Raw genomic sequence first — 23,736 nt, forward strand, 5'->3', positions numbered from 1 at the left:
TTGCGTCCTCAAGATGCGTCCTCAAGATGGCGTCCTCAAAAAGGCATGAGATCCCCCTTACTATACTACTACTGGGAAGTTCGAGTGCCACCCACGATCCAAATCTACGTCAGTTGCTGTGTTCTGTCGTTCATTTTTACATTTAGTCAAGTTTTGACTAAATGTTTTAACATAGAGGGGGAATCGAGACGAGGGTCATGGTGTATGTGTGTGTGTGTGTGTGTGTGAGTGTGTGTGTGTGTGTGTGTGTGTGTGTGTGTGTGTGTGTGTGTGTGCGTGCGTGCGTGCGTGCGTGTGTGTGTGTGTGTCTGTAGAGCGATTCAGAGTAAACTACTGGACCGATCTTTATGAAATTTGACGTGAGAGTTCCTGGGTATGATATCCCCGGATGTTTTTGTCATTTTTTCGATAAATGTCTTTGATGACGTCATATCCGGCTTTTTGTAAAAGTTGAGGCGGCATTGTCACACCCTCATTTTTCAATCAAATTGATTGAAATTTTGACCAAGCAATCTTCGACGAAGGCCGGACTTCGGTATTGCATTTCAGCTTGGTGGCTTACAAATTCATTAATGACTTTGGTCATTAAAAACCTGAAAATTGTAAAAACAAAATGTTTTTATAAATCGATCCAAATTTACGTTCATGTTATTCTCCATCATTTTCTGATTCCAAAAACATATAAATATGTTATATTTGGATTAAAAAAAAGCTCGGAAATTAAAAAACAATAAAATTATGATCAAAATAAAATTTTCGAAATCAATTTAAAAACACTTTCATCTTGTTCCTTGTCGGTTCCTGATTCCAAAAACATATAGATATGATATGTTTGGATTAAAAACACGCTCAGAAAGTTAAAAACGAAGAGAGGTACAGTAAAGCGTGCTATGAAGCACAGCGCAACCGCTACCGCGCCAAACAGGCTCGTCACTTTCACTGCCTTTTTTCACTAGCGGCCGACTACGTTCAATTTCATTCTGTGAGTTCCACAGCTTGACTAAATGTAGTAATTTCGCCTTACGCGACTTGTTAATAACTTAAACAAGTTCAAATGGACAAAAAACTAAACATCCGAGACACTAACATTTTTTACACACAATGTGCTGGTGCGCTTATCATTATGACATAACATTTCCGAAAATGTGTTACAGGTACAACTTGGCAAATTAAAACAAAAGTGAACTGTATTATGTCAGTATGATAAGAATGAATTCTGAATATTAATTGACCACCTTTGTTCAAAAGAACAAATGGGAGCTCAGTTGGTTTGACAGGAACACAGAGACATAGAGAATACTCTTGCTGTGTTGTACCAAATTCACACGAGTTGTTTTTTAAAATATTGAACTGCGAGCGAAAGCGAGCTGTTCATTATTTGAAAAAGCAACGAGTGTAAATCTGGTACGACACAGCAAGCCATGTAGTATTCTGTTTATCCTACACACTGTACTTACGTGTATTTTACTGAAAATTTCCTGCAGGCAGGTTACAAGCCGTTGTTATCCAAGGCAGGAAATCGACATACGGACGTGTTTGTTCAGGTGTTCCCCAAGGTTCTGTTCTGGGGCCCTTGTTGTTCCTTGTGTACATTAACGATATTGTCATTAATATCGAATCTGTCATTAAACCTTTTGCTGATGATACCAGTTTGTATTTATCTCTAAATGATGCAAACACGCGGACACAGATCTTAAATGCAGACTTAGCCAAAATTGCACACTGGGCGGAAAAATGGAAAGTTAATTTCAATAATTTAAAAACAGATTTGATGACCTTTTCTGGAAATAGAATGCCTTAAACCCTTCCTCTTGTATTTGATGAAACAATTCTGAGAGAAAACCACGTTCACAAACATCTTGGTGTACTATATAGACTCCAGTCGTAAACGTAACCATTCGTTCATACACTTAATGACATCCAGATGACATGCACCGTTTCTGTAACGATAATCTTTCGCAAAGAGGAACAACACAAATATGGTACACGTAATAATCAAGCTGATATGAAGTTGCAGAAGATAAGTGTTCTAATTATTTCATACATTGTTTTCACATTAGATCACGGTGACCAAATACTGATTAGAAAGTATCATATCACATAACAGCCTGAGTAGATACTATAAGCACGGAACATGTTCAAAATAAACATACTCTGCTGATCGAGTGAGCAAACAATACAAGTATATTCTAAAAACTCCAAAGTAAAAGTGATCGTACTCTGAACAAAAATGCATGTTGAGTGCTGTTTCAAAGTGTTTACAATCTGTCATTCCGGAAAATAGATAATATGAGTGTATTTTAAAACTATCATATTGTAGTGATATCATTTGCATTCATGGTAAATGTGTCTTGAATGTGTTACCTTGACAATGTGTCAGCGCTGGTTTTATTTGTAACATAATCAAAACAAGAATATAATTACTAGACACCTTGTTCATGTTGCTTTCTAACTGTGTTCAGTCATTGTTTGTTGATCTGGCAGATGTCAGAATATGATAGGAGTCGAAATCTTCTCCTCTTCTTTTTCTTCTTTGTTCATGGGCTAAAACTCCCACGTTCACTCGTGTTTTATGCACGAGTGGGTTTTACGTGAATGACCGTTTTTTCCCGCCATTCAGGCAGCATACGCCGATTTCGGGGGAGGCATGCTGGGTATTTTCGTGTTTCTATAACCAACTGAACTCTGACATGAATGACAGGATCTTTTCCGTGCGCACTTGGTATTCTGCTTGCGTCTACACACAAATGGGGATAAGGCACTAGCAGGTCTGCATATAATTCGACCTGGGAGTTCGAACAAATCTCCACCCTTAACCTACCAGGCGGCCGTGGCCGGGATTTGAACTCCCGACCTTCCGATTAGGAGGCCGATGTCTTATCCACTACGCCACTGCGCCCATGGGCCAAAATTAAATGTCAGAATATTCTTTGCTCTCTTTTTTCTCCCTCGTGACAGGCCTTAAAGCGCTCGACACTGCAAGACCATTTTCCTTGTTATAATAAGGAAATAGGCTCTTGAGTCCTGCCTGCGTGAGTGAGTGTGTGTGTGTGTGTGTGTGTGTGTGTGTGTGTGTGTGTGTGTGTGTGTGTGGGTGTGTGTGTGTGTGTGTGTGTGTGTGTGTGTGTGTGTGTGTGCAGGGTCGGACCCCCCCCTAGCCTACAAATATAAGAAAGAAACAAGTCGCGTGAAGCGATATAAAGACATTTAGTCAAGATCAACACCAGAAACCAATCATCGCCAAGACTACATTCAGATAGTCTCGGCTAACCATACCGAAGACCGAGACGGGTCACGCTCGCCGCCGCGAAGCATGCGTCCGTAGTACTCACTGAACCTATTTCCTTACATTCTGAGCACATGTTTAGAGTAAACATGACATATCTATATATTTTTGAATTTAGAAGAACATGCGGAACACAATGCAATCAATTGTAAATCGGTTTGCGAAAAACCGATTTTAATGACAACTTTAATGAGCGAACTCATCAATGAATTTTTAAGCCTCCAACCTGAAATGCAACACCAAAATCCGGGCTTCGTCGAAGATTACTTCACCAAAATTTCAAGCAATTTGGTTGAAAAATGAGAGTGTGACAGAGCTGCGTCAACTTTTACAAAAAGCCGGATATGACGTCATCAAAGACATTTATCAAAAAAGGAAAAAAACGGGTGGGGATATTACACTCGGATCTGCCTCAAACTGTGGCACCTATTGCCTCATCCATTTTTTGCTTAGCATGCAAAGTCACGATTTTTTAACCTAAAACCCTGAATTAATGTGAATATTTGTTTAGTTCTTTCGGAAAATGTACGTAATACAACACGCTTATTATACACATTTGCAAAAGTAAACACCGATTTAGGTCAGCCTATTGGTCATAATTTCTGAACTTTCCAAAGCAAATCATTGAGAACTTGAGCAGATATGGCTCTTTGGGTGGAGGACCCCCTCAAAAATGGCCACAAAACGTGCCTTTTTGGGCCTCTGAAACGATTGACACCTACCGCCTTTGACAAAAGGCTACATAAAGACTAGAGAAGTCAGGTGCATAAAAGAAAATGTTCTGAACAGGAAATTGAATGGCCTTTCCAATGGTTGTCACAAGTGTTTGGTTTGTGCATATTCTGATTGTTTGCAGATTTTAAAATACGGGGCTATGGTTTTTGTCATGTCGATTTTAGGGGTGACCTTGTTTGACAGGCTGTCACGGGATGCCTATACAAAGTACCATCAATCGGACAAATGATATGTACAGCTGACATAATTACCTTTTCGAGTATATAACGTTGAACTAAAATGAATTGCGGTTTAATGCTTTTCTTGGCGTGCGAACATTGTTGCAATAATTTGTTGGCCAAGTTTATGTATGTAGTTGTTATTTTGTTTTGTTTTTACTGAATATGGAACGTATGCTATTTTGAGATCAGAAGTAATGTGAGCCAAGTAATTAAAAAACAAAATACCATATCATGTATTTTTCTTATTGTCAAAGGATATGCGTTTACTATGTTTTTTTTTTTTATTGAATGTAAAACATTTTATACTTATATCAAGAGTTATGTTGTAGTCTTAAATGACGGATTCTGATAAAATGCCAGGCATAAAACATGTATCATTCTGGGTTGCATTTCCTTATAAGTTGAACAATACTGCTTGTTTCATCTTACAAACCTTCAACTTGTATCTTTTGTTCTTTTCATGAACAGTCAAAGAACATCCAGGATGACTACAACAAAAGGTTTGCTGAAATGGAATACCGGGCCTTCCGCGCTATGCATATGAACTATGAAGAATCTTCGTATTTCGACAAGTGGTATGATATGTTTGCGTTTATATTGTTTCTAGTCACATTTCAGACAAAAAGGAAAAGATGTGTTCTATATGCAACGTTAAGGCGAAGTTTAGTTTGATTGTGTAAGTGGAGAAAACAGTCATCTTTTATTACATATCAGAAACATCTATGTGCTGTACATTTTGCAGTTAATACTAGTGAACTATTAGTTCTCAACCATTATTAGAACATCTTTATATATAGATTCTATGTATGTTGTATGTAGACTACGAAAAGGACGATGGACGTTTACAGCTGATTCACCCCATTGTGTCCATTACTCAAATGACGAGAAGCAGTTTTAATGCATTCAAAAGTTGCCACAACTATCTATTGCAGGATAGAACTGTTCACAAACTGTACGTTTTTGCGTGAGTTATTGTTAGTGTTAGTGTTAGTGTTAGTGTTAGTGTGTGTGTGTGTGTGTGTGTGTGTGTGTGTGTGTGTGTGTGTGTGTGTGTGTGTGTGTAGTGCTAGTAATAGTAGTAGTAGCAGAAGTAGCTATTCTACGTCATCATGGAATTTTGGCGTAACTCATTTTAGACATAAAACAAGAAAGGTAGGTTGTTGGAACGTTTGTTATTGACAAAACAATACATTCACAGATATTTCTTTTAAGTGGACCGACAAACAAATATTAACACAAAACTTATCTTGATAGTTCTATCCGTTTCACGCCCACTCGTCAGGAAGCCGAGCGAATGAATGATTGTTGTTGGTTTGAAAGCGTTCCCGAGTTGTTGAGGCCAAGTCAGCGAAATGTCTGCCATGTGAAGGGCACCAACGATTTAGGATAGATTTAGCCGCGACTCGAAAACTCAGTTGAGCGCTGCTCGACTCGGCTGTGACTTGGCAAAGATTTTGCCCCGACTTTCCTTATCGCGCTTACTGATTGGTTAGCTCCGGTCCAACTGCTCTTCCCGTAATAGGAGGTAGCTCCGATAACTGTACTGGCCGTCAAATCTGACGACAATCGCCGCTTAAAACAAGTTGGAGCGTTGCGCTCTTCACATGGGCAGCGAATTTGAAGTTACTTGGTGCCGACTAAAATCGAAAGTTGGGGTAAAATTGGTAGAAAGTTTGCCATGTGAACAGCGCTTAAATGACTTTCTGGTGATATTTCAGGTCACGACTCGCAGAGACGGCATCCTACATTTTAGGGACTGTGGGTGTGGTGGGTGGAACAAACATGATGCGCCGGAGTATTCCTGGTGGAAGGTTCCTGATAACTCTCGCTTTGCCTGCCACGGGACTACTCCAGTATGCTGCATTTGGACAATCTGAAGGGCTTCCTTCCCTGGCCCTCAGAGCCCAACAACACGTGAACGCTGGGGCTAGTTGGATGAAACTCCACCGTCAGGCAAATCTATACCGCACGGAGCTCAACAATACTCCTCCAGGTACGACGTACTCGATGATTGCATATTTGTTTGTTTTTCTCTGTTGTCACTTACAAATCCACTGTAATCACAACATTTGCTATGGCAGATCAGGTTGTCAATTTCTTTTAACACTCAGAAATCAGGAAGTTCATAATCAAATAAACAAACAATCAATCCGCCGTCCGGGAATACAACTGCCGTATGTCTAAAAACCACATTTTTCAGGATACGAAAAAAACTATTTATCTTGGTCACCATTACCCAAAATTCGTCGTTGTTTCACACAGAACATTGTTGTGATCTGGTTCGTTTGCCTATTATAATTTCTCTTTGAACAATTAAGTCCTTAACTGTTATTTTAACACTATGCTGATTTTTTGACAGAAAGTCGGAAACAATACTGCCGTAAGTCAAGTTACGATGAGAGTGATGAGAAATTGGCGCAAATGTAACTGAGGTAACTCGATTTACGGCAGTTGTATACAGATTGAGAGAGATCTCTTTGAAAGGATTTCAAAGTTACGGTATTTACATTGCAGATTTAAGTAGTAGGATAGCTGTCATGGCAAGTTTTAGATGTATTAACTATAATGCTTGATGTTTGCCGTTTTATTGAGAGAAAAAACCGTGATTTAGTAATGTATTTGTTTAAATTTGGCTGTGTGTCTGTTTGTGTGTCTGTTTGTGTGTGTGTGTGTGTGTGTGTGTGTGTGTGTGTGTGTGTGTGTGTGTGAGAGAGAGAGAGAGAGAGAGAGAGAGAGAGAGAGAGAGAGAGAGAGAGAGAGAGAGAGAGAGAGAGAGAGAGAGAGAGAGAGAGAGAGAGAGAGAGAGCGAGCAATTTGTCCAATTACGTTCAGGACGTTTACTTGTAACAGCAAAAGTTCAACTTTATTCATGTCTATAAAACAGTTGGTTTAAAAAAAAGGTCATACCATGACTATTAACTCCATTAACTCAAAATGTGCAACAAAATGAAAATAGGTAATGATTCGTTTGTGCTATCTTTCATGAACACTGATCTGAGAAAAACAAAACTGGGTTCCTGTCTGTGGAACAGTTAGTTCAAGTACGTATTAATGTTCGAACATAACCAAACTCATGCCTATTGAACAGTTTATAACCATAGTCATTCAGCCTGAACTTGCGACATTCTGCAGTCAAAATAAAACGTCGTTAGTATTGCTTATGTGCATTGGTCTCTTTAAATTGTTGTCATTCTTTAGGAGCTGTTGGCCTGACTGTTCATGCTCACGTTCTGAACACCTGAAATGTGCTGGGTGTAAAAGAAGAAAAGAAGTTCACACCCACCACGAAACTCTATGTGATACTGCTCACTTGAACATGAACGCCTTTTTCACTGTTTGAATGCTGACCACAGTAAAGCCAATTAGGCATCATGGGGCAACGATCTGAAGTAGTGGTGATGTGCCTTTGGGATGATGTACCTTTCACAGAGATTGACCAGATCATTGTACTTCTCTTTGGTAATCGGTAATGGGGCTTTTGAAACGTTTTCCAAGACAATGTCAGCAGGATCTGGGATGCTATGGACAGCTCTCAGTTTTCGCACCAAATTGAGCTGGCAGTAATCGCCTGTGTAGTCATAACCAACGTCTACGACATTTGGTTCTTGTGACGATAACTTAAATCTTTTCACGTCCAACCACCTAACTTTCTCTTTCTGTGTGTCCAACTGGAAATTCTTCAACAGCTCTGCTACTTTCTTAAAGTCGAAAAAGTCCGACTGAACCAGCTCGTCAACAATGTACAGAGGTGCATGTCGCTTGGCTGTTCTCATATTCTGTGCCCACTGGCTCGGGGTGTACACGGCCACGTGTCTGCTCATCCGTTCAATGACAGAATGCATGCTGTCCCCTTCGTTCTGAGAGTGACCCGATACAAAGAACACGTGCTCTATTTCATCAAAATGAAACTTTGTCAGGGCATACCAGAGCATTGTAAGGAAGATTTTGTTCCTGTTTTGCCCTCCACAGCTGTCCGAAAATAACACCACTTTCTTGACACCCCCCTCTTTGCTGATGCGTTCCAGGTATCTATAAACACAGCTGGCAATCTCATTCGATCCCCTGCTCGATGCAGTTTCTGCCCAGACATTGCAATATCCTTGTCCGTTTCTGTAATCATACACTGTCAAGTTGTAGGTATTCAGTTTTCTCTTGTAATACAGGCATGACTCAACACTTGAAGGGGTCGGCAGAACTTCTTCAAGATCAAACACTGCCGCTGCAAGACTTGGATCATCCTTTAATCTCGCTTTTACTTCATCTTTGAATTTTCTGCTATCTTCTTTCATCTGGTTATGCTTTTTGTACTCGCCCTCTTCTGTGTGATCGTAATATCCGTTCTCATAGGCGGCACAGATATCACATCGGTCTTTCATTCGTTTATGGAAGCTGATGTTGAATTCACGATTAAAAACATATCTGTAGGTAGTTTCACTAGCGGGAGCTTTGCATCCTTCCTTTTCCCGCTTTTGAACGTAGAGCTCATACATCTTCAGCAGACTGAGGGAACTTTCCAGGTATTCTCGTGTTGAATCTTTCCTTGCATAGTGACCCTCCACTCTCGCAAAGCTGTTGATGTGCTTTCTAATCTCATCCTTCTCACTGTCCTTTGAGTTGCCTCTTTGGCTTTGCTTTCCCCGCTTTTCTGCATCACAGGTTCCCAGAGAGTTAATATTCTTCAGTGATGTGGCAACAACCGTGTCTGATATATCCAGAGTATCAAGAAACATCTTCTTGCAAACTTTAACTATCTTTCCATGGATGTGCAGGTGGTATTCATAAGTGGAACCTCTCCTTGAAGATGACTTTGTGTGTGTACTTTTTTTCTCACGTTTCTTGGCTGTTTTACACAAGTACTGCCTCTGTTGTGTGAGACAACCCAATTTCCAGAAACTGTGAAAAATGTGGATCCTTTCATCCTCTGAGACTTTTGACTTGCACTTATTTCTGCATTGGTCCCCACAACCTGATTTCAGCTCTCTTTTTCTCTTGAGTTTTCCTGCTCTTGATACATAACTTTCTCCACTGTTCCTGAGCCGTTTTTTCTTGTTCTCTTTCCAATCATCCTCTTGTCGGAGTCTTTTTCTGGATTGCCTCGGCTTGTCCTGAGTGGGAACGGTAAATGGACTTGTTGCTTGGGAATGTCCTGCAGTGGGTGATCCAATTATAGTATTGCTTGCGTCACTGTCACGTGTTTGCTCACTTCTTATATGCTCTGGGTCTGTCACTTCCTCTTGGTTTTCAGAAGATGCAGGGTGTCCTGCTGTGCTACACCAAACAGCATCACCATAGTCTTCATCCAAGCTCATCTCAGATGATGAACAATCCAGAAATTTCAATTCTTCCTTTGAAGGAACATAATCATCGCCATCGCTTAGATGATCCGAAGAAGCCTCTGACTCGGCACATTCAGTTGTCAAACACTGGTTAATTGTTGGAAGTGGGACATCTCCATCCGATTCATGCTCCATTTCAATGCACGGATCAATATTCCGAAGGTGACTTAGTGGAATGTCATCCTCGTCGTCAACTTGTCTAAGGTGGCTAAGTGGAACATCATTGTCATCCTCGTCTTGTCTGCCTTTTCTTGGGTTAATCAAGGGAATGTTATCCTCATCCTCACCTTGTTCAAGGTGTCTCATTGGAACGTCATTCTCATCCTCATCTTGTCTGCCTGGTTTAAGACGGATCAGGGGAATGTCATCCTCATCTTCAAATTGTCTAAGGTGGGGTATTGGAATGTCATCCTCGTCGTCAACTTGTCTAAGGTGGCTAAGTGGAACATCATTGTCATCCTCGTCTTGTCTGCCTTTTCTTGGGTTAATCAAGGGAATGTTATCCTCATCCTCACCTTGTTCAAGGTGTCTCATTGGAACGTCATTCTCATCCTCATCTTGTCTGCCTGGTTTAAGACGGATCAGGGGAATGTCATCCTCATCTTCAAATTGTCTAAGGTGGGGTAGTGGAACAGTGTCTTCCGTCATCTCAACAGAGGCATACACATTCACAGCTTCAAACACAGCCTCGTTGGACATCCCGAGCGACTGACACAGATCATGCATAAAGCTGATCAAACTCTCAGATCCTTCATGCTTAGTAACACAAGCACGACCTTCAGGATGACATATTCCTTTCGTATCCCTGCTGTGGGAATCAAATACGTAAAATGTTGACAGAACTTTCATGATGCCAATGGTAGAAGAAGAAAAGACACCCCCAACAGTGAAGACTGCAGCATGTTCAATCTGTTCAACAGTTTGCTGTAAAGTCACTGCACCCTCATCGAGGGAAGCATCTCTGCTGCCAAGCATTCCATTGCGATTATTGTCGACATGAAGGTTTACTTTGCGTCCTTCAATCACTACAGTTTGAATAGCTTCACTGGGAAAAAGCACTGTGACGTCATGGGCTTCAGCTGCAGACAAGTACAGCCTGTCTCCGTCATGTAGTATTTCATCAAGATCCTGCGTGGTCCACAGAGACACGTCCTTGACACAGTGATGTGCCACTGCTCGCATTGCCATGGCCGTACACTGCCTTCCCCGACCCTCGAATCTGGAATCCCCTTGATGAAAGCTTCCTCGGACATGGATTCCCATGGTTGGCAAACACTGACAGACCAAAACAGAAAGGAAAGCAACGCTTTGAAACTCAAGGACAAAAATATGGCAAGATGGGGCACGCCCATGCTAAGCATGCCTTACTAGATTTCAAATCTTAAAAATATTTATGAGACTTATGATGGTTTCACTCGATATTTCATTGCAGATACTGTTCGTGGAACAAAAGTAATATTAAAGTGTACTAATTTTTCAAAAAAACAAAATCTCAACAACAACAAAATCTGCCAGAATGTTACGTGTCAGTCAGCCTGCCTCGTGTCTCAACCTGCCCCGGTGTCCCCCACCAATACAATTATACAAAACAACGAAGTTGTGCTAAATAATGATTAATACTGGTTATTATAGTCTTAAATGCTTGGTAATATGCATTGGTTTATTTTGATATTCGTTGTAGGCTTTATTCAGAGATCTTGGATATTTTCACTTACCTATTTTCGTGGTTTGATGCTTCAGCTTTCGTGGTTTGATGTTTCGGCAATTGTGGCGCCAAACAACAGGAACAAGAAAGTAAAATAAAAATGTGAATCGCAAATTTTACGAAAAGTATTAAAATTGAAGAGAAAGCTGGAGAACAATTGTCGTATGTGAGAAACTTGAGGCATTCCTAGCAATCATTTTGTAAAAATCTGCAATGCTACAACCGTAAGTTGACATACGACAGTTGTGTATCCGGCAAAAAATGAAAAATACAAATACAGTTGAGGTAAATCAATTTACGGCAGTCTTCTTCCCACAAGATTCGAAGTGAGTTGAGATACAGTAATTGTTTTTTGATGACAGGGCGTTTATTTATAGGAGATAGTGTTTACGACTTTGCTAAGTTATGCCCCTTGATATGCTGATATGGTATGCCAAAAATGTCAAAAAAGCAAAAAATGGAGTTACGGCAGTTGTATTCCCGGACGATCTTGCAATTTTGTCATGGATAATGTTCGCGTGCAAGTGTGTGACAGACCGTCTTTGACCCAACAATCATGTTGTACAATGCCGTCAAGAAGTACTGCTCATGACACAGCAAAAGTTCCGAAACCTCCGTCTTCCATGCTGTAGCAAACACCTTTTGTATGTGTGTTGGGGTGGGTGGGTTGTGGCGTGTCAGTGTGTGTGTGCCGGTGGGTGTGTGTCTGCCTGTTCAATAATACCAATAGTGAGCAAATGGTAATGTTTCCTTTTGTTCTACCTGTCTTTTGTGTAAGATCTAATAAGATTTAGTCAAAGATTGTGTGTGTGTGTGTGTGTGTGTGTGTGTGTGTGTGTGTGTGTGTGTGTGTGTGTGCGTGTGTGTGTGTGTCGGTGTGTGTGCGTGTGTGTGTGTGTGTGTGTGAGTGTGTGTGTGTGTGTGTGTGTGTGTGTGTGTGTGTGTGTGTGTGTGTGTTCAATCATGTGTCGTTTGGTCTTTTGTGTAAAATCTACTAAGATGTAGTCGAACATTTAGTGTGTGTGTGTGTGTGTGTGTGTGTGTGTGTCTGTCTGTCTGTCTGGCTGTCTGTCTGTCTGTCTGTCATTCTGTCAATCTGTCACTCTGTCTGTGTGCATATTTCTGTATACTGAGCACTGTATGACCCAGCAAATAGCCAACAATGTGAAGTGATCAAGAAAAACTACATATCAGCATCAACAAAATGTGGCTAACTGAGTTAATAAAACAAATTAGGCAATTCTTTGCATTGCACAGTCAATCAGACATGAGCAGAACCTCTATCTTAGTATTTGTCTTCCACAAAGGCTTTAATCAATGCAAAATTCTGCATCGAAGACTTTGAATATTGAATATATTTTTCAGATTCTATCAAGGGCTATGTGCAGCACACACGCTATACAGAGTTGCTGGATGGCTACAAAGAAGCAAGCTTATGCACAGTTATCCGCAAAAAAGCTTATGACAAGCACAAAGACTTCGCCTATACTGAGGAGGAATACCAAAGGAGAATCATGAATCTGCACAAATACATTGAACTTTCCAACAAGCTACAAAATCCCACCAAAGAAGACCTGGAACAAATTGAAGATGAACTAAAAGAGAAAGAAAAGATGCCACGGCTGGAAATTTTCAGAGAGTTGACCGTATTTTGAAGAAAAATAGACGTTTAACGGATATAACTGACCAAAACTCCAATCGCACCAAGAGCGATACTGTTCGCTTTTTGGCTCACGAAGTGTAGCCTATGCGATCGTAACTTTGTCTGTCTGTGCGTTTGTGCGTGTGTGTGTGCGTGTGTGTGTTTGTGCGTGTGTATGTCTGTGGTAGAAACTTTAACATTTCCGAGTCTATGTGTGAGTGGTTATCCAAGACTATGGATAAAGCTCGCATAAGATTACGTCACGGTCAAAAGTGTTTGACGTCAATTAATGCATCATGACGGCATGCCTCCCTGTAGTCTTTCTCTCTCGCGCGGTGTGTGTGGTCTCGGTCATTGTTATTTTGAGCGGGCCGAGACTATTTGGCAGTCGTGTCCCTGTAAGTAGGCTACATGCAGACAGACAGATCTAGATCTAGTGTCTCTCTTTCTTGCACAGTGTCACCTAAGCTTACTGTGTGTGTGAGTGTGGGTGTGTATGTGTGACGGAGTGATTGAGTTTGTGTTACTGTTTGTCTATTTCTTACGTGAGCCTTGAAGGCTTCGCCTCTTGTTCTGTTTGATTTAATTATATGTCATCACAACAGGAATTCTTTGAAAAAAAGTGTTTGCGCGCTCAGCAATTCAAATTAGAAACATATTTTTCAATGGCGTTTCGAGACTTTACTTTTTCACGAATGGCCTCTTTCCGCCGCTTTTAATTTTCGTCCTACCTTTTGCCATTGAGAAAACACCGTGTTTCACGCGCTTGTTGCTAAAGCTACAGCTTTGAAATCGACTAAATGAGCAACACAGTAGCCTACGCTTTGAGGGTTGGGTAAATGACATAAGACAGAAGGTATTGCCTAGACATAGTGTTTCGACGGCGTTCTAAATGTCAACGCTAAATGCTGTGTTTTGCAGGTAGTCTTTTGAAACCGTGTATATTCTCCAATGGCTCCAATGGACAGTGTGTTTGTTTACGTTGCGGTTCGTTTTAGCCCCGTATGGTACGGAATGTGCATGCGTTTGCTAAATAGCAGGTTTGACTTACTAGTTTTAATCTGCTTTGACGAATGCGTACCTATTTAGTGTAAATAAAATACGATGACGAACTGGCAGAAATCGGGAATCCTGACAAAGGAGAGTGGAAGAAGAAAACCCCTCGCTCACCAACATGTATTAAATTATTTAGCATTTGTACGGACTGCTTTCAAAAATATCTATATTATAATACGCGACCGTTTTGGGGCCTTGCATCGCTATCTCCTCCCAAAACCGGCCGATTTGGGCCCCGATCTCTGGGGTATCTAGAAACATTTTGCGGCGGACACGATGCGCCCGGTTAGAATAGCCGATTCCGAAGCCAAGTGGCTTTTTTGGCCATTCTGACGCGACATTTTCTAGCAGACGAAGCGACCGGAAGGCCTCCCCATTGGCTGTTAAACGAACCGGGTCTCCCATTGGCTCAGACCGAATGAGCTTATCGCAACGCCATTTCTGCCCGCACCGAAACGCATCAACAAGCCCTCGACTCGGCGAGTGTATTTGTTCAGGCGTCAGGCATCGACAAGCACGACAGGTAAGTCAGTCTCCTTCTTAAAGTGTTCCGAAACCTTTCTGCCACAGGTTTATTCCAGGCTTTATTCAAAAAACCACGCCAGGGTCTTTCAACGCTGCATCAAGAATTCTTATTCTATAGGCACCGAGCGTCACGTGATAGTGAGCGATGCGTCCGCCATCTTGGTAAGGTCTACATGTTTCCGGTTATCATCAAGAGAGTAGAAAACACAGTTTTCTGTTGCCAAAAATGGAAAAAGTGAAAGGAAGGGACGGTAGGAAGTATATTGATCGGTTGGACAGTGAACATAGGGTTCGATACCTTGAAAAAATCCAGCATTTGAACGGATTTGACCCGTACAGCTGCCCAGAAACCTCATGGACAGAGGACTATAATGCGATTCCACCTTTGGACTTTCCGAGTCTCACAAGCTATCTGGTGTGTGGCATTAGCGCCTACACTCTTGACCAGTTCAGATCTTACAAAAGTTTGGAGGCCCATATGCAATGTTTGTGTGTGTGTGTGTGTGTGTGTGTGTGTGTCTGTGTGTGTGTGTGTGTGTGTGTGTGTGTGTGTGTGTGTGTGTGTGTGTGAAAGAGAGAGACAAGAGAGGGAGAGGGATAGAGAGAGGTGGCGAGAGAGAGAGAGAGAGAGAGAAACAGACATAATGCATACTCTAACGCAGGCACACACACACACACACACACACACACACACCACCGCACACACACACACACACAAATATACACACACACACAAACAAGAGCATGGGCACGACACGCTGTTCGTCCAAACAATTAGACCTATTCAGATTATGAAGTATTTTGTTCACGACAGATGCAGTTTGATTGTTTGTTTGTTTGTGTGTGTGTTTTTTGTGTGTGTCTTATTTAAATGTTTCATAATTTTAACCTGGAGAGAGACAAGAGAGGGAGAGGGATAGAGAGAGGTGGCGAGAGAGAGAGACAGACAGACAGACAGACAGACAGACAGACTGACAGAATCACATACTCTAACGCAGGCACACCGGTACGCAGGCACACACACACACCACCGCACACACACCACACACACAAATATACACACACACACAAACATGAGCATAGGCACGAAACGATGTTCGTCCAACCAATTAGACCTAATCAGATTATAAAGTATTTTGTTCAAGAGAGATGCAGTTTGTTTGTTTGTTTGTTTGTTTGTTTGTGTCTTATTTAAAATGTTTCATAATTTTAACGTGGAGAGAGACAAGAGAGGGAGAGGGATGAGAGAAGTGGCGAGAGAGAGAAAGTGAGAGAGAGAGACAGACAGACAGAATGCATACTCTAACGCAGGCACACCGGTACGCAGGCACACACACACACACACACACACACACACACCACCGCACACACACACCACACACACACAAACACACACACAAGCACACACAAATATACACACACAAACCTGAGCATAGGCACGAAATGCTGTTCGTCCAACCAATTATACCTAATCAGATTATCAAGTATTTTGTTCAAGACAGATGTTTGTTTGTGTGTGTGTTTTTTGTGTGTGTCTTATTCAAAATGTTTCATAATTTTAACGTGGAGAGAGACAAGAGAGGGAGAGGGATGAGAGAGGTGGCGAGAGAGAGAAAGTGAGAGAGAGACAGACAGACAGACAGAATGCATACTCTAACGCAGGCACACCGGTACGCAGGCACACACACACACACACCGCCGCACACACAAACACACACACACAAGCACACACAAATATACACACACAAACCTGAGCATAGGCACGAAACGCTGTTCGTCCAACCAATTAGACCTAATCAGATTATCAAGTATTTTGTTCAAGACAGATGCAGTTTGATTGTTTGTTTGTTTGTGTGTGTGTTTTTTGTGTGTGTCTTATTTAAAATGTTTCATAATTTTAACTTGGATACAGTTTTTACTTCCAGCACATGGCAAATGTTGTCCACTCCCCACAAACGTACAGCCAGGAAACGAACAAACACAGACAGACATTTATTACCAACTCTTCTTCGCATCCAGTAATCTACTCTCTTTCTCATTTGCCCCAAAACTAAAACAAACAAACGAAACAACACCAAATGCACAAGAACGACAAAATCGTCGATCTTTGCAGTTCCAAGTTCAGGTCTGTTTATGATCGAAGCTCCGGATAAAACTGACTGATAACAGAGTGAATTTGTAGATGAAAAGTAAAGCAAAATGGAACGCCAACCTCCTCCTGCTTGACACATCTTTCATTTGCGATCCTTGGTTTGTTTTTACTTTCGGAATTCGAAAAAACTGAACATTCTCATTGATTCGGTTTCCAGCACTGTTGTTCGAACCCATAAAACAGCTTTTAACGCAGCAACGCACTCCTTTCTCAGGCATTTTGGTGGCAGATTTGACGATCACAACAGACAGATAGCGTACTTTCGAATTATGGACCTTATCAACATGGCGACGCGCAATGCGTGCTGGGATTGACTGACGTCACACGCTCGGTGCCTATAGCTGTGTAGAGATGGAGAAGGTTTTCACCACGCGGCACGTGTCTCACCCGACATTGTGATTTTTACATTCTCTTTCGCATAAGTGGGGTGGGGGGGAATTAGAGAAAGAGAATTTTTGCCGAAGTGGATTCAAAGCGCGCGGCGCGTTGTGCAGCGTTGCGATTTACAACGCGCGGCGCTACTGAGGAGCGCTGCGATTCACGACGCGCGATGTATTCTGCCGATACATTTCCTTCACAATCGCAAAGTTTACAACAGCTACATCTATCTGATCTATTTGAGAAATAAAATTGAATTATGAGCTATGAATTTAACACGCTAAAGTTCAAATTTACCCATACACCTGTGTACAATCTATATATTCTTTTTCCTCATTTTCTTTTTCCTCATTTTCTTTTTCCTCATTTTCTTCACATAGGAAGACGTCATTCGCTTCCGCAGACAAGGTGACAGATCGGGGGATGTCCACAATTGACAGGTAAATCCCAATGAATTGATAGCAAATGCAGGTTCTACAAATTTCAGCATTTTTAATTTATTTGGGTGATTGCAAGTGCACGTTCTACAAATTTGGAGACTTAAATGCCTCTGAATTATTAGCTATGAATTTAACACGCTCAAGTTCAATTTTACCCATACACCTGTGTACAATCTATATATTCTTTTTCCTCATTTTTTTCACATAGGAAGACGTCATTCGCTTCTGCAGACAAGGCGACAGATCGGGGGATGTCCGCTATGAATTTAACACGCTAAAGTTCAAATTTACCCATACACCTGTGTACAATCTATATATTCTTTTTCCTCATTTTCTTTTTCCTCATTTTCTTCACATAGGAAGACGTCATTCTCTTCCGCAGACAAGGCGACAGATAGGGGGATGTCCACTCTCTTCCGCTGCTGTTAGTGTTCAGGCATCGACCAGGCATCGACAACTTTGTCCACACTTGACAGGTAAATCCCAATGAATTGATAGCAAATGCAGGTTCTACAAATTTCAGCATTTTTAATTTATTTGGGTGATTGCAAGTGCACGTTCTACAAATTTCGAGACTTAAATGCTTCTGAATTATGAGCTATGAATTTAACACGCTAAAGTTCAAATTTACCCATACACCTGTGTACAATCTATATATTCTTTTTCCTCATTTTCTTCACATAGGAAGACGTTATTCGATTCCGCAGACAAGGCGACAGATCGGGGGATGTCCACTCTCTTCCGCTGCAGTTAGTGATCAGGTATCGACAACTTTGTCCACTCTTCATTGTGGGTGACGCAAGATTTCTTTCCCAATTCTATAATTGGTGTTACATATTGTTTTTACACATTTTAACTAGCATGCTGCTTAATTGAAGCGTGACAAAATCATTTTGTCACATTGACTGAATTCTCAGACTGTCCACATTGACTGAAATCTCATAAAAGGGCACCATTTAACGACAGAACCCACTGTATATTTACCAATGGGTTACTTTTTCATTCCTATTTGCTGATGTGTAACACCATGATCCACAACCCACACCCAATTTAGCTGCTACAGTGTGTGAACAAACTATTGATGTACTTTTTACAATGAGCGGTTTTGCTGCTAGCATTGGTCACCTTCCTGGGCCCAAAGGAGAGAAGCGTCTTACCTACCTGGCGCGAGCGCTAAAGGACACAGGTTAAAAATTGCTTCTTTGCGATGTGTAAATCGGTACTTTTCTATTTAATTTCTGCAGCTTAGGTAACTGCGCCATGTGTAAAAGATGGGTAGCATATGATTCGGACATACCTCGACACCACACATTTAAAAAAACAATGAAGACTATGCGCAGTTACCTAAGCTGCAAAATAAAATAGAAAAGTGCCGATTTACACATCGCAAAGAAGCGATTGTTCCCCGGTGTCCTCTAGCGCTCGCGCCAGGGGAGGTAAGCAGGGCTAGCAGCAAAAGTGCTCATTACATGTGTTCTGCATCTGAAAATTGCTTGATGATGGTCTGGAAAGATAGCTTTTGTTGTCAAAGTCAGGGTACTTGCCTCACAGAGTGACTGGATGTGCAACTATGTTTGCATTCAGATCATTTCAAACCTAAGTTGGTGATGTGTAAATATTTGTTTTTATTCTCTTTGTACACACCGTTGCAACTATAGTTCAGTGTGTTGTGTGTGGTTTTAGTTGTTTCATATACATTGATATTTTGTTCATTTTGCACATGATTGCATTTTCTCAATCCCTTTGAGTTTGCTACTGTGTGTGTGTGTGTGAACAAACTGTACTTTTGCTGTACTTTTTGCAAGTACGGGTGTACTGATGTGCAACTATGATAGTGTTCTTCATTGCGATCATTATATAACCTTGAATGGTTGAAAACGACGTTAAACACCAAATAAAGAAAGAAAGATTGCGATCATTAGTGCTGTCTTTTTCTCCAGCTCCCAATTGTAAGCATGACGATGTGCACACAGTTCATTTACACATTTAGCGTTGTGTGAGAGTGTTTTTCTCTATACATATGCATGGTGATCTGTAAACATTTTGCTTCTCTGTGCACAATGCATATGTAAACATTTTGTTGTTCGCAGAACCAACTTCACATATTAACTACTTTTTATTCACATGTTTGCCAAAGTGTAAACATTTTGTTCCATTTAACGCTGGTTGTTTTTTTCCTGTCTCAAGACAGCTCAAGACATGTATGGTGATGTGTAAAATATTGTTCTGTGGGCACATTTTTTTGCACATTTATGTACTTCACTTATGTCAATGTAGCCGCTAATTTAAGTGCAGCCGATCGTACACACATTTCATTGTGGGTGACTCGAGCTTTCTTTCCCAATTATATAATTGGTGTTACATATTGTTTTTGTACATTTTAACTAGCATGCATCTTTTTTTATTTTTTTTTTATTTATTCTCTTTTTGTACATTTTTTTTTTTTTTACATGTATATGTTGTACATTACAGGACATCACCTAACCGAAAGGACAGAATCATATAACAGAAAAGCACACTTGGACAATTACAACATACATGGGGTGGGAGGATGGAATGGGGAGGGGGGGATGTTCAGTGGTTTGGTGGTCGCATTATCAAAAGGTTTTAAGAACGAAAAAACCTAAGGGTTACATCAAAACGTGCATATACAGGCGCCAATCCTTGTAGAATTTATCTACTGTATTATTCACAACTGCGTTATACTTTTCACAAATAAATCTTTGCTTAAAGTTTCTACTAAATGTCTGAAAATGAGGGGTCTTTTTGTTCATTTTGGAAATATATACATGGTGTTTGGCACAGATTAATAACACATCAAAAGCTTTATCGGTGACTACATTGTTCGCCACTCCAAGAAGAACCAGTTCTTTAGACAGTTTTAAATTGTTGCAATGGGTGCAGTTCGCCTTTAGGCAATTTACAAATTCTATCCAAAAAGTCTGCACTTTATCACACTCCCAAAACATATGTAAAAGGGTTTCTTCATTTCTACCACAAAATGTACACAATGACGTATCCACAATTTTTCGCAAAAATAGAAACCTCTCTGTGGGCAAAATTCTATATAATAGTCGGTACTGGAACCATCTCAGACCAGTGTCTTTTGTTGTTTTAAAAACATGTTGAAAAATAGCCTTCTTATCTAACAAACAGTCTAAAGATTCAGACCATTTTTCGATACATTTTGGGACCGTAGCATGTTCAATCAGTTTTTTGTAAATAAGTTGTGTCTTACCTTTACAAATACATTTCCACACAATGGGCTCTGTCATAATAAAATGTTTATCAAATTCTAAGCCGATTTTTCTCTGATATTTCTTAACAGCCTGGATTACACCTTGATACAATACAAAATCGCCTCGCACATTTGGATATTTGATTTTAAACGCATTATAGGATAAGTATCCATTTTGTCCCAAAATATGACCAATCTGAGCTATTCCATTGTCGATCCAATTTTGAATGTACACTGTCTTTTTATCTCTCCGAATATTAACATTATAATGTAAACATTCTGATACAAAATCGTTAAAGGTTATAGGGTCACATTTTCCATGTAGTTTCTTATAATGTTTAAAAACATTGGTCCAAAACGGGTTTTCCATTCTCTGCATCAAAACATTTGCAAATTCCTCTCCTATCATATTAATTGTTGTAACAGATGGACATGCTTTAAACAATAATCTTGACTAGCATGCATCTTAATTGAAGCGTGACAAAATCATTTTGTCACATTGACTGATCTCTCAGACTGTCCACATTGACTGAAATTTCATAAAAGGGCACACATTAACGCTGTTTTATCCTTTCCCAATTATATGAAAATTTGATAGGCGTTTTATTGTTCACAGTACCAACTGTTACTTTTTCCTAAGGATAAGGATAAGGATAAGGATAAGATTTTATATAGTCCATGAGGGTAACCTCACAGAAATTCGGGCTGCTTTCTCCCTGGGGAAAGCGAGCTGCCATACAGTATACGGCGCTACCCATTTTTTTTTCCTGCATGCGTGTATTCATGTTTCCAAGCCCTGAGACTTAATGCCGTGTGAGATGGAATTTTTTTACACTTTATTCCAAGTCACACGGGTATTTGGTGGACATTTTTATCTATGCCTATACAATTTTGCCAGGAAAGACCCTTTTGTCAATCGTGGGATCTTTAACGTGCACACCCCCATGTAGTGTACACGAAGGGACCTAGGTTTTTCGTCTCATCCGAAAGACTAGCACTTGAACCCACCACCTAGGTTAGGAAAGGGGGGAGAAAATTGCGGCCTGACCCAGGCTTGAACACGCAACCTCTCGCTTCCGAGCGCAAGTGCGTTACCACTCGGCCACCCAGTCCATAGAGAAAGTTTGCTGATGTGTAAAACTGTTATTGTACGGTGCACACTATTTTCTCACAATAAATTTATGGCATTTTGTTTTGTATGATGCCATCAAACATTTAACACGTTTTTGTTGCTTATTCACAATTAATTCTGTAATTTATAAAGAAGAAAATCCCGTGCGTAGCACGGGTATCACTAGTGATATTTAATTTTCGGAAGCAGGAAATCTTTTTTTTGTTCAAGTCAAGGGAACTAACTTTTTATAAATAAAGGGTGTACTGCAGGGGGTTGTGTCCCTTGACTTGTGGTTTGTCGGACATATCGAAACATCTTCGTAGTAAAGCAAGATTTCTTTTGAAATTCAGGAATTTGATACAGTTTCGTTTCAAAAATGATATCTGCCTTCGCCTACAGGCTCAGGCTTGATATCCGATTTCTCCACATGTCTGTTATCTTTTGCTAACAGGCAGCATAATTATTAGAAATAACTTATGATAATTATAGACAGTCAGTACGGAAGCAAAACTGCTTACTTTTCTTTTTTTCTTCCCTTTTTTAATTATGCAAAATCATGCATTTTGTTAAAATTAAGCTCTCTATGTTAAAAAAAAAGGCATTTGCAAATGTTTTGCTTATAATCGCACCTCTTGGATTGAAGATTCGTACCATAGGGGTCACGTGACAGCCTCTCAAACGACTCGGGGAAACCCGCGAATCTGCTTGACAATAACCTACATAAAGGGGCATATAATTGTGTACAAGCAATTTTTAGCACATCGCCACATCCATGTCTCCAATAGGTAAGTTCCTGTGGGGACGCTAAGCCCCCACCCCCTCCATTCTTTGGCTTTCACTTTCACGTAAAGATGACGTATTTGTTTTGTTTCAACGAGGTTTTTTTTAATTTTTTTTTTTATTCTCTTTTTGTACAGTTTTTTTTCTTTTTTACATGAATATGCTGTACATTACAGGACATCACCTAACCGAAAGGACAGAATCATATAACAGAAAAGCACATTTGGACAATTACAACATACATGGGGTGAGAAGATGGAATGGGGAGGGGGGGATGTTCAGTGGTTTGGTGGTCGCATTATCAAAAGGTTTTAAGAACGAAAAAACCTAAGGGTTACATCAAAACGTGCATATACAGGCGCCAATCCTTGTAGAATTTATCTACTGTATTATTCACAACTGCGTTATACTTTTCACAAATAAATCTTTGCTTAAAGTTTCTACTAAATGTCTGAAAATGAGGGGTCTTTTTGTTCATTTTGGAAATATATACATGGTGTTTGGCACAGATTAATAACACATCAAAAGCTTTATCGGTGACTACATTGTTCGCCACTCCAAGAAGAACCAGTTCTTTAGACAGTTTTAAATTGTCGCAATGGGTGCAGTTCACCTTTAGCCAATTTACAAATTCTATCCAAAAAGTCTGCACTTTATCACACTCCCAAAACATATGTAAAAGGGTTTCTTCATTTCTACCACAAAATGTACACAATGACGTATCCACAATTTTTCGCAAAAATAGAAACCTTTCTGTGGGCAAAATTCTGTACAATAATCGGTACTGGAACCATCTCAGACAAGTGTCATTTGTTGTTTTAAAAACATGTTGAACAAGAGGCGAAGCCTTCAAGGCTCACGTAAGAAATCGACAAACAGTAACACAAACTCAATCACTCCGTCACACACACACACAGTACACACACACACACACACACACACACACACACACACACACACACACACACACACACACACACACACACACACACACACACACACACACACACACACACACACACACACACACACACACACACAGAAAGAGCATAGGTGAAACTGCAAGAAAGCGAGACACTAGATCTAGATCTGTCTGTCTGTAGCCTACTTACATGGACACGACTGCCA

At 40.5% G+C, this 23,736-nt stretch overlaps 2 protein-coding genes across 2 annotated transcripts in view; one reads left to right on the top strand and one right to left on the bottom strand.

Annotated features, from left to right (window-relative positions):
• The window catches only part of LOC138970986 (adenosine deaminase AGSA-like), a 396,962-nt gene that overhangs the window by 218,354 nt on the left and 154,872 nt on the right, over positions 1-23,736 (bottom strand). The gene's annotated exons all lie outside the window — the stretch shown is intronic.
• On the top strand, positions 3,461-16,196 carry LOC138970978 (uncharacterized). The gene is made up of 3 exons (XM_070343562.1): positions 3,461-4,817; positions 5,961-6,235; positions 12,649-16,196. The coding sequence occupies exons 1-3, from the start codon at positions 4,753-4,755 to the stop codon at positions 12,936-12,938; spliced, it is 630 nt and encodes a 209-aa protein (XP_070199663.1). The 5' UTR covers positions 3,461-4,752; the 3' UTR covers positions 12,939-16,196.

The sequence above is a fragment of the Littorina saxatilis genome, linkage group LG7, assembly GCF_037325665.1.
Source record: "Littorina saxatilis isolate snail1 linkage group LG7, US_GU_Lsax_2.0, whole genome shotgun sequence".
NCBI classification, from domain to species: Eukaryota; Metazoa; Mollusca; class Gastropoda; order Littorinimorpha; family Littorinidae; genus Littorina; species Littorina saxatilis.

What these genes read in the sequence shown, in the direction of transcription:
- LOC138970978 (XM_070343562.1), top strand. Translation starts at nt 4,753, where the DNA reads ATGGAATACCGGGCCTTCCGCGCTATGCATATGAACTATGAAGAATCT. An exon ending in TCTTCGTATTTCGACAAGTG is followed by an intron (nt 4,818 to 5,960) that starts GTATGATATGTT and finishes GTGATATTTCAG; the next exon opens with GTCACGACTCGCAGAGACGG. An exon ending in GCTCAACAATACTCCTCCAG is followed by an intron (nt 6,236 to 12,648) that starts GTACGACGTACT and finishes TATATTTTTCAG; the next exon opens with ATTCTATCAAGGGCTATGTG.